At 53.7% G+C, this 11,389-nt stretch overlaps 1 protein-coding gene across 1 annotated transcript; it reads right to left on the reverse strand.

The window, feature by feature from the left end:
* Positions 1 to 1,393: 1,393 nt before the first annotated feature.
* Lgals3bp (galectin 3 binding protein) lies at positions 1,394 to 10,743 on the reverse strand. Its single transcript, NM_139096.2, has 6 exons — positions 10,609 to 10,743; positions 8,830 to 8,902; positions 6,894 to 7,085; positions 6,634 to 6,765; positions 5,143 to 5,395; positions 1,394 to 2,760 (listed from the first exon to the last, which is right to left on the reverse strand). The coding sequence occupies exons 2-6, from the start codon at positions 8,879 to 8,881 to the stop codon at positions 1,665 to 1,667; spliced, it is 1,725 nt and encodes a 574-aa protein (NP_620796.2). The 5' UTR covers positions 8,882 to 8,902; positions 10,609 to 10,743; the 3' UTR covers positions 1,394 to 1,664.
* Between the last annotated feature and the right edge of the window lie 646 nt (positions 10,744 to 11,389).

Genomic DNA, 11,389 nt, shown 5'->3' on the forward strand with positions numbered 1-11,389 from the left:
GTCAATGCTGAGGGAGTGCCAGGAAAGCTCTGCATAAGCTGTTCCGGCCCGATTTCTGTTTCTGTGATGAAATACCTTGACAGAAAGACAATTCAGAGGAGAAAGAGCTTATTTTAGTTCCTAGTTCTAAGTTACAGTTCATCACATGGGGGCATCCAGGCAGGAGCATGTAGCCCATCACATCAGAGAGAAATTAATGCACAGATACTTGCTTGCTCATCCTCAGATAAGTTTCTTCAACCCTATTTGCTAGCAAGGACTCCTTGCCTAGGGAATGGTGCTGCCCACAGTGGGCTGGGTCTTCCCACAACAGTGAACTCAGAGACATGCACACAAGCATGCAACCCAATGCAGACAATCCATCATTGAGACTCTTCCTTCCTCACGGTTCTAGGTTCTGTGAAGCTGACCAACGAGGATGACCTCTTGATCTTGAGAAATGAGACCTGGGGGTAACACACACACACACACACACACACACACACACACACACACTCACTTCTTGTTGGCCATAAAGGAGATGGGGAGGGGCAACTTGCTGACTATGGGGTCATGAGATTGTGTGGCTGCCTAGATTGCCTGGCATATGTTACCCTTGGGATTCCTTAACCCAAAGGGTGGGTCCTATGGAGCCAGGTAGGGGGGAACATATATAGTTATGGGTTCCTGGAAAATCTGGCTGAATTAGAAAGCTCTACTTGGAGTTGAGCCCCTGAAGGCCTCTCCTGTACTGGGCAAACTTAGGTATATACACAAAGACACAGACACACAGACACACAGACACACAGACACACATTCTTGTTGGCCATTAAAGGAGATGGGGAGGGGCATCCACTGCTCGGGACTAAAAGGTGACACTCCCAAGGGATGTCCCCACAGCGAGTCACCCAGCACCTAGCTCTCTCTTCTGCCTGATTTCTATCCTCACTGTCTTCTGCTGCTGTGAGTGACTGAATATCTACTGATGTATCTAGAGTCTCTCCACGTATCCGTTCTTAGAGATACTGGACTTTGTCTTTGTCCCCCTGCCCTGGTGCCGGTTCAAGGGCTTCTGGAGGAACAGCTGGTTGCCACGCCTCTACCTTCTCCCTCCACATGCCCTCCGATCTCTTCCTGCTGCTCTTTAGCCTCAGAGTCCAAGCCCGGCAGCCCCTTCTCGGAGATGCCCGTTCTCAGTCGGATCAGACCTGTACTCACCAGCTCAATATCCCTGGTTGCACCCCACTCGGTTCCTCCGTGGTGGTCCTGGGCCAGGGCTGGGATGTTTGCTTGTTACTGTCAGTCTCCCTGATGGGCTCACAATCTTACTCCCTGTCCCCCAGAACCCAGCTCACCTGCCCTCCAAATACTGGAGGGAGCCAAGGATACCCACCCATCAACAAACAAACGTTGTGAGAAGCACGTGCCACTTTAATGATTTCAGATTAGTGACTGTGACTGATGGGGAATCCCACAGGACCTCCTTGTGCCTACAATTGGGGGCCCTGAGACTCTCAGATCTGGAGTGAGTACTGGCTGAAACCTTCTAGTACATTTTAAAGCTCATGGAGACAGTGGAAGCTAAGGGAAATCTGGTGGCAGGCTGCTGGAGGTTCCTACAGAGAGGCTGGAGGCCAAGGAGGGAACACAGGAATGTCTGAGTCCCCACCGCTGAGATGTACCATCTACTCCGTGTCAGTGGAGTTGGTGAGGTAGAAGGGGCGGATGACCACGCGGAAGCTGCTGAAGGCCCCTGAGGCACAGGGAAAGAGGGAGGGGGTCTTGGAACTATTGGTCTCCTGGGTACCTGGAATAGGGGCCTTAGAGCCTATAAAAGTGGTGACATCTACCACACTGTAGCCTCCACAGAGGATCAGCGCTTTGTTCTCGTAGCCGATAGTTGGATCGGAGTAACTGGATGTGGTGAGGCCCAGTACAGGGAGCTCGTCAGAGGTACACGAGAAGCCATAGTTCCAGCAACTCTGGATGGTGGGGAGGTAGGTGGCTGACCAGGAGATCAGCTTGTCCTTGAAGAGGAAGCTGGGGTGTTGTGGGGTCTGGAAGTTCTGGTAGCTGCTGTAGCGGGATTGTGAGCCATAGTTGTATGTGTAGAACTGTCTGTATTTGTAGCTTTGTGTACTCCAGGCACCGGCCATCAGCAGGCTACTCCAGGTAGAAGAGGTGTAAAGCCGGGGTTTGTAGACATCCTCGGTGAGGTTCAGGCTTCTGTACTTGGCCAGCACTTTGAGAGGCACTGTGTGGAACTCCAGGGCCTCCATGGTCTTCCTCTGGAACAGGGCCTGGTGACCTTGGTACAAGGACAGGTTGAACTGTAGCTCAAACAGCTCCTGGGGCAGCATCATAGGAAAGCGGATCTGTTCCACCAGGCGCTCTACATCCCCGTGGGAGGCGCCGGTCGCTGTGCTCCACTGGTCCACTGCCTTCAGCAAATCCAGTTCACTGGACACAGCCAGCTCGCTCTTGGGGAGGAGAGCTTGGATCAAGGCATTGGGAACAGACAACCAGGCCTCGGCCTGTGTCAGAGGCTCGAAGTTCCAGGCCAGGAATTGCACACACAGATCTTCCAGCACAGAGTCCCCGGTGGCCTGCGCATACTCGTAAAGTTCCAGGGGCGTATGGAAAGTGGGGTCCTGGGGGAGGAGGGTGACAAAAAGCCGTCCACAGTAACCCTGGAGCTCTGTGGCTCCATAGGCGGAGGCCAGCTTGTGCAGACACTTGACAGAAGACATGCTGACCTCGATTCTTCGGGAGTAAAAGTACCTGAGGGAGGGAGGGAGGGAGGGAGGGAGTGAAGGAGGGAAGCCAGGTGTCTGGAGTCAGCCTGTGTTGTGTGCTTGGCCTGCTGCCACCTCAGGCATTGGGCATCGGTGGTCCTCAACCTCACACGGACTGGCAACAACTTTGGGATGTCAGGTGAGTAACTGTTGGCAAAGACACCTACAGCTGCTTTCTTCCTCGTGTGTGAACACCCTCACCTGAGGGGTTTCTGTCATCTCCTGGTCTCTCTGCTGTCACTATGAGCCTTAGTCAGCAGAGGTCTGGGCATGGGTCCCCTGCTGGGTTCCTGTGGTAACCTCTCTCCCTAAGTCAGGTGACAACCGTCTCCTCAGTCACCTTATTTCTGTTTCCCTGTTTCTATGAGCCACGTGGAGGGTCGGAGCCTACTGAGGCCACAGGGACCTCTCTCTTTGTGCCCAAGTGTTCAAACAGGTCTGAGGTCCCTGCCGTTGACTTCACGGCACCCCAGAGGCTGGGATGGCAACTCTCTCCTCTGGCCTGACCCACCCTACCCAAGTGGCAAGAGACCCTTCATGAAATCAGCTCATAGAGAGGGCATGGGATAGTAGGATGCCACCCCCAACCTCCCACTGCTGTTGAAAGAGGGAGGAGCAGGAAGAAGGGTTGGCACTAGCTTCTGATCTTCACCCCACTCCAGAGTGGACCCTTGGACCTCATGCCTCCCCTGTGTTGCTTGCCCAGTCTTAAGTTTCAGACATTAGCAACAAGTGGCTTGAGGGACAACTGGAGGGTGCATGCATGCATGCTTACGACTGCAGAGGGATGCTGAAGTGGGCTGAGGGGAGCGGGAGGGGAAAGGAGGGAGAGAGGGAGGGTGGGAGAGACACAGAGCACAGACCTCAGGCCACAGCTGGGGGCAGGGCACAGAGGTGTAGGAAGATGGATGGCATCTCCCCCACTCTATGGTGTCTTATACATTGACTTCACCAGCAGGACACTGGATCCCTGCCTGCTCTGAGCACTTAGGCTGGAAGGGAACAGTTTTAATCCAGGTTTAATTGCCAGTATTGTTCTCATAAATGTCATGTTCCTTTATAGAAAGCACCAAGCCGTAAGAGCGAAAGAGAATACTTCTAATAAATGTTCTGCTTTTAAACCACTGCTTTCAAAATGAAAGTCTGAGAAGTTCTGGGTTGGGGGATCAGAAACTTTTTTTTTTCTTTTCTATTTTTCGGAGCTGGGGACCGAACCCAGGGCCTTGCACTTGCTAGGCAAGAGCTGTACCACTGAGCTAAATCCCCAACCCCGATCAGAAACTTCTTAAAACAGCGTGTGGTGATTTGGAGAGGATGTTTAGAGTCATATAGTGAAAAGGGCATGTATTTGCATGCATTGAATGTGGGTGAGAGTGCATGTGTGCACACCACTTTAGTGTGCATGGGATGTATGTGTGCACACCACTTCCGTGTGCGTGGGATGCTTGTGAGTGAGAACAGTGTGGTGGTTTGATCGAGTATGTTCCCGAAGGCTCAAATAGCTGAGTGTTTAGTCACTGGAGAGTGGGTCTGTTTGAGAGGATTAGAAGGATTAGGAAGTGTGGCCTTGTTGAAGGAAGTGTGTCACTGGGGGGTGGGCTTTGAGGTTTCAAAGCCCCAGTCTTTCTCTGCCTGTGGATCAGGATGTAAAGCTCTTGGCTACTGCTCTAGGACCTGCCTGTCTGCTGCCGTGCTCCCTGCCACGATGACAATGGACTCAAATTCTGAAGCTTAAGCAAGCCCTCAAATAAATACTTTCATTTGAAGAGTTGTCTTGGTCACGGTGTTACTTCATAGTGACAGAACAGTGACTACGACAAGAAGACACATAGGCACATGTAAAAGGAAGGGTCAGATGGATGCACATGTGTTTAAGCAAGTGCAGAAAACATATGGATTCATGATTGTGTGTGTGTGTGTGTGTGTGTGTGTGTGCATTCATGTGCATGCAGAAGTAGTAATTGAGTATTCAGATGTTTGAGTGTTCCATGCTCCCATGCAAGTATGGGAAACATTTGGATGCATAAGTGTGTGTGTGCATGTGGACGCTTGCATGTGTGCACATGCATGTGCATATGCATATATGGATGCAGAGGTAGTGATGTCTGACTGTTTCATGCTTCCATGAAAAGGCAGGGAACATTCAGATGTGTGCCCGTGTGATTCTGAAGATAGATGTGAGAATTTGTGACCCTTTGTCTGCAAGGGCAGACGTGTGCAGCATGAAGAAGTGCGCATGTGGCTGTGTGATATGTGAGTGTGTGGGACAGACCTGCTACCTTGTGGCTCCAACCTAGCATAGTGGGTGCTCTGGAGGTAAGGAGGAGCGTGCAGCCCAGGTACTCCCAGAGCTGAAAGCTTGGCTTACCTGAGGAAGTCTCTGACGACAGGCATGCACTCAGCGTCCACTCTCATGATGACACTGCTGCCCACCACTTGCCACAGGGCCTGGGCCTCGGGGTTGGTGCGCAGGATCAGTGTGTGGGCACAGAGGCTCAGGTCCCCATGTCCCTGCCCTGTCACCTGGATGAACAGGTCGCAGTCCTGCTGGCTGTCAAAGATCTGGCCCAGCGCATCTGGGAGCTCTCCAGAGAGGTCTAGGATGTGAATGCCCCTGGAATCTGGGATGGACAGAGGCTGTGTAAGGACATGGCCTTTGTGGATCATTTTCTCTGTGACTTTAAGTTCCATTAGACCCCCAGGAGTCAGGGTCCTCATCTGAACCAGACATCCTGGTACCTGCCTCTGCTCAGAGGGCTTGTGGGAAGATGCAGGATGGGACAGGCCTGAAGGGAGGCTGCAGATGCTTTCTGAACTGCACAAAACAGCAGCTGGCCCTGCTGTGCCCTGCTGTACTCAGAGGCTGGCTCCTTGTACCACACACTCAGGCACTTCCTCTAGAGGAGTCACCCACCCTGAGGCTGTGCCCATCCTTCGCAAGCCCCCAGTGACTGCAGAGGCCACCCCCCTATGCCCAGTGAAAAACCTGATAAGTTAGGGTCCCATTGCAATCCTACATTAAAACTTGAGGGTTCCCAGTCCCAAGGGGAACAAGTCCTGAAGGGTCTCTGGCATATCTCAGGGCATCCCCACCTTCCCCTGCCTCCCAGACCCTAATCCAGAACTGCATACCACACCGTGTGTTGCTCTATACGGGCGTGGCATTTGGAGTGCGTGGGCTGGCTCCTTGTGTCTCCTCACACCACAGCCCCAGTGCCCCCTAGCTTCTACCTCTGGTGTCCGTTTCATGCTGTTCCCCAGTCAGTGGGGCCTTCCACATGCCTACACAGCTTATTCACACTCATGAGGCTCCCCCAGTCTGAGATCCTCCACCTCAGATCAACCTGTACCCAAGCCTGTCTGACCTTGTGGGATTCAATACCCCCAGGCCTCAGTTCTCCAACTCAGGACAGAGAGGCATGTCCCAGGAACAAAACTGCCCTGCCCCCCCACCCCCACCCCCCAGGAGGAAGCCACAGACGGTAGCCAGGAAGCAACACTCCCACTGGGCCTCAGGCACTGGAGATGAAGACTTTTGATGGAGTCGGTTAGTGTCCTTGAACATAGCCACCGAGAATCACTTCAGCGCCATCACACACAACCTGTGCGGAGGGGTGCTGTGCAATGTGTCAGAGCAAGTAGTAGCCGTAAGACACCGGCCCTTAGAGAGCCAACCCTCCAGCACAGTGCCATTTGTACTTGGAATACAGTCCCTTGCCCGTAATCTAGCCCTGCTAGAGAAGCTTCTCTGGCGTTAAAGTAACACGGGGGGCTCTCTTGGAGGACGCGTGCTCCCAGCCACAACCACAGTGCCACTTGCAACTTTGTTTACACGGGGGTGGGGGGCAGGGCAGCTCACCGTTGGAGCAGACCACGCCCGCGTCCTTCTCATGCCCGCAGTGGCTCACCATCCAGCCCAGGGAGCTGCAATTGGCCAGTGACGACTCGTTCCCTGTGCATTCCACCTCATCCAGCATGATTGGTCCCTTTCCTGTGGGCACAAAAGGAAAGCCAGGAGCCGCTTGGAGTAGGAACCGGACCTTTGGCGGGGACTGGGGCTGCTCACTGGGGCGCGGGAGGGGATGCCTGAGGAGCACTACTCAGGGACCTCAGCCACACCTGGCCCGAAGGCGGCTCTGCTCAGTGCTTGAGTAGCATTCTCATAGCCCAGGGCCCGGCAGACGACGTGGGCATCCAAAAGGTTCCAGAGGTTGTCGCACACTGTCCCCCACCGGCCTCTGTAGAAGATCTCCACGCGGCCCTCACTGGCTGAGGCCCCATTAACCAGGCGCATGTCTCCATCCTTTGCACCTGTCAGGAGAGTGGAGATTAGCTGGGAGGAGGGCTAGCCTGGTCTGATGCCCACTCCCCGTGTACTCAATGCTCTGTGTGCTCTCTCGTTGAGCAAAGGTCACCCCAAACAGGGTGGAGTGGCCTTCTGGAGATGCCTTGAACCACTTCAAGGGGCCCTCCCCGCACGTGCATTCGTGTGTGTGTGTGTGTGTGTGTGTGTGTGTGTGTGTGTGTGTGTGTGTGTGTGTGTGTGTGTAAGGTTACCCACTGAAGGGCTGGAGAGATGGCTCAGTGGTTAAGAGCTCTTCCAGAGGTCCTGAGTTCAGTTTCCAGCAACCACATGGTGGCTCACAACCATTTGTAATGGGATCAGAAACCTTCTTCTGGTGTGTCTGAAGACAGCTACAGTGTACTCACATACATAAAAACAAATAAAAAAAATCTTTAAAAAAAAGGGGGGGGGGCTGGAGAGATGGCTCAGAGGTTAAGAGCACTGACTGCTCTTCCAGAGGTCCTGAGTTCAATCCCCAGCAACCACATGGTGGCTCACAACCATCTGTAATGGAATCTGATGCCCTCTGCTGGTGTGTCTGAAGACAGCTACAGAGTACTTATATATAGTAAATAAAGAAATAAATCTTTAAAAAAAAAAAGGGGGGGGGTTGGGGATTTAGCTCAGTGGTAGAGCGCTTGCCTAGGAAGCATAAGGCCCTGGGTTCGGTCCCCAGCTCCGAAAAAAAAGAACCAAAAAAAAAAAAAAAAAGTTACCCACTGAAGAAGAGTGAAAACTCTGATGAGCCCACAGAGGCCATGGTCTATCTAGCTCTCATCTCTGGGTCTTTTTCTCCAAGAGGACACCTTGGCTCTCAGCCTACTGAGTGAACTTGGGGGGGGGGGGGAGAGGCTCTTTCCTGGCTCTCTGAAACGCTGGTATGAAGGGGAAGGTGGGTCCTGGGTTCCTAGACACAGGCAGAGAGCAGATTAACCTCGGCTTACGATGGGTGATGTCTTGACACCCCAGTGCCACCTGTCTCATGGCCTCTGGACTGTCCCCACTCAGCAACAGGACATTGCCATGCTGCCTGCTCCCTCCAAAGTGTGGGGACGAGGGAGCTGTGGTGTGGGGTCCCATTGTAAGAGAGGAGCGGGGTGCACAGCGCTGATATCCCAACTCGCACATACAGTTGCTACCTCATCCCTACAGTGTCTGCCTAGAGGGGACAACACTGGACTAGAGACAGTCTGCCCTCAGGCACAGGTAGCCAAGGGAGTCCTGCTCCCTGCTCTCTGGGACTCCCGTCTCTGTCCATGCCGGCTGGGTGCTTGAATTGGGGTCACCCATGCTAGAGCGAGATACTCAGCTGAGGGTCCAGGATGGGCAAGGCTTTCAGACCCATGGTGCAGTTTGTAAACTGTTCCACAGGGACTCTCTGGCATTCTAGCCTGTGACCTGAGAGCTCAAACTCCAGGACAACACAGGCTGCACTCTCCCTCCTTGGCCCACTGATGAGGTGAAAAAAGATTCCTTGGTCTCTTCTCCAACACCTGCATTTCGGGGAGGGGGCAGGGCCCATACAGGGCCACCATTCAGAATGACTGAGGATCCACATGGCAGAGAATCCTAAGACATGGTGTCTTACAGGATGCCACCTGGCTTTTCTGCAAAGATGGGGAGGGGGTGTGTGTGTGACCCACACAGAACAAGGCACCAAGGCGCACGGTCTTGACTTCTGTTTTGGACCTTTCGCTGAGCAGGACTCACCTTGAGTCCCTGGAACCAGCAAGAACACAGAGAGGAGCCACAGAAGAGCCATTGCCTGACCTGGAAGCCCAACCTGCAGCAGAAGGAACAACAAAGTTAGACTGGCCACAGCTCTCCGGAGGAGACTGGTAGTTCCATGGTCCCCTGTCAAGTTTGTGGAGGACAGGATGGTGTTGTGGGTGGTCCCTCTTCCGTAAGGCCCAGATGGCCATGAGATGACCCTTATGCAGGCCTCTCTCTCACATGCTCTATGGGACAACCTTCAGGACAGTAAGTCTCCCCAGATGAGGCAGGTGGGTTGAGGGCTCCTGGCAACGAGAACCCAGGAAATAGACAAGAGGCTATCCCTCAACGGTTGGTCTTATCTTCAGGCAGCAGCCCCCTTCGGGGTGTGCCCCAAAGGGACAAGATATGCCAGTCTGGGAGGGTGTTGTGGATGAGGTTGGAGCAGGGAACTCTCAGGAGGAAGTGACAGAGACAGTTGCAGAGGTCATGGCGTGATCTGGGGATGAGTGGGAGATGGGTCAGGGTCAACTGCCAAGGTGCTGACACACAGGGACTCAATACTAAGACTCTCTCGCCTGTCTGTAGAATGGGCCCCACCCAGGCACTTTCTCTCGGGCCCTGCATGAAGGGGGCTGACCTAGAGAGCAAAGTGCAGCAGCCCTGGTAGACTCATTCTAGTCCCGAGGGCAGTGAGGTCGGGGCTGGTAGTGGACGGTGCTGTAGAGCTCTGTCTCCTGGGCAGGAACTCAGCAACGAATCTCAAACTGTTTTGTTACTCAGACCAGGGGCCCAGAGACCAGCAGTAGAGGTTATCCCAGGATCAGTAGAAACACCAGGATTGTCCTCCACCCCAGACATTCTGTACCAGAGCAGCACGAGCAAGACCTCAGTGATCCAGGGCTCTTGTAGCCATCTTGGCAAGGGTGAAGATAGTCTAAGACAAACTCGTGCCCTTCCCTTCGGTTATCGTACTACTGAAGCAAGGACAGAACTGGAATTCCCCCTGGGAGTCTCATGCTGAAAGGAGAAAGCTGTTGCCTGGTGACAGCCGGAGGGGAAGCTTGTCTCCAGGAAATATCAGCCCAGTCTGGGATTTACAGCCCAGGCATAGGGCAGACCAGTTAGCTATACATTCCTCTATGTAAACCTCATGTTAATATCCCCTATAGACTCTGGGATGTTAATGGGGGAAGGCCACTGGACTCTTCTCAGTGTGGCTGGCGGAGTCTGGCTACCAGGGGAGCATTCTCACTATAGGCTCTGACCGCTGAACTCTATAACTCGATGATGGGTGGGAAGCTTGATCCTTAGTGCTGTGCACCCAGTCTTATCCCAAGGAGGTCTGGGTTCCGGGAAACCTGAGTCCCAGGCAAAGTGCCCTGGGTGCCCACCCCCTCCATTTACTATAAGCTGTGGTTATAGGGTTTGTCCATGCTGGGTCAGGAACTTTAGGCCTTGGGAACATTGCAGGGTATGTGGACATTTTTGTCCACTGGATGACAGGGGCTGTTTCTGCCTGACTCCTTTGTGTGGGAACTTGGGATGTGCCTGCCTATGCTGGCTCATTCAGTACCACTGTGTAGGTCTGTTTAGTCCTGGGTGAGAATCCACAGACCCAGGAGAAGGCCGAGGGATGAACTGTACCCCACTCACCCCTTCAGTTGTTCATTCAGTGAACATCCTGCCTAACTGTTTAGAGGCTCTGCAGGTCTAGGTGTTCCTGTGTTCTGCGACCCCCCCCCAGAAATTATGCTGTGTAGAGCGGGGACTCACCTGGGAGCAAGAGACAGGTAGTCAGTCACCTGTCCAGGCAGCTGCTGCAGATGGTCCTGGAGCCTCCTTGCTGGCTGCAGCTCGAAGCTTTCTGTAGACTGTTCAGCTGAGAAAGGCCCCACCATGTGGTTTTCCTCAGCCTCTTCCCCGGAAATGCTTTATAAACCTAGTCTAGTTTCGATTTCCAGAAAACACATGACGGAGGCTGCCTCTGGGGTTGGCTGCAGACAAGGCTAATAGCCCTCTGCTTGCTGCTCTGCAGGGAGGATGGCAAGCACCCAAGTGCCCTGTGCTGAGCTGATAAAACAACAATGTTGCGGCTGAACAGATACATGTCCAGGCTGGCCAGGCAGGCACCCTGGGAGGGCAGCTTGGAAGGGGATGGAACAGATATATCCCCTTGCTGGCCTGGTAAGCACAGTGGGGGGCAACTTGTCCAGGCTGGCCAGGCAGGCACCCCGGTGGATGGTGAGAAGATGCTGCAAATGGGCCGGGGAGCAGAGGCTCAGGTCACACAGTGTCTGTGAACATGGATGTGGGCTGCACAATCCTTTCCTGGATCTGGGGAGGCTGGCTGTGCTCACTGCACAAACCTTCCGTGCTCAGAGCATGCTCGGAGGGAAGGTATGTGGGCCACAGAGTGGTCCTGAGGGATGGGAATCGAGATAGAAAACAGGAAGCAGGGCTAGGAGCTAGGGGTGGCTTGCTGGTTAAGAGCATTGCCTACTCTCTCGGGGGATCTGAGTTCAATTCCTGGCACCCATGTTGGTTGGCTTGGAAC

The sequence above is a fragment of the Rattus norvegicus genome, chromosome 10, assembly GCF_021556685.1.
Source record: "Rattus norvegicus strain SHRSP/BbbUtx chromosome 10, alternate assembly SHRSP_T2T, whole genome shotgun sequence".
NCBI lineage: Eukaryota > Metazoa > Chordata > Mammalia > Rodentia > Muridae > Rattus > Rattus norvegicus.

Bases quoted from the DNA above. Each gene is read 5' to 3' on its own strand.
- Lgals3bp (NM_139096.2), bottom strand. From the start codon at position 8,881: ATGGCTCTTCTGTGGCTCCTCTCTGTGTTCTTGCTGGTTCCAGGGACT. The intron at 5,396-6,633 runs GTGAGCTGCCCT...TGTCCATCCCAG, and splicing joins GGGCGTGGTCTGCTCCAACG to ATTCCAGGGGCATTCACATC. The intron at 2,761-5,142 runs GTAAGCCAAGCT...TCCCTCCCTCAG, and splicing joins GTCGTCAGAGACTTCCTCAG to GTACTTTTACTCCCGAAGAA.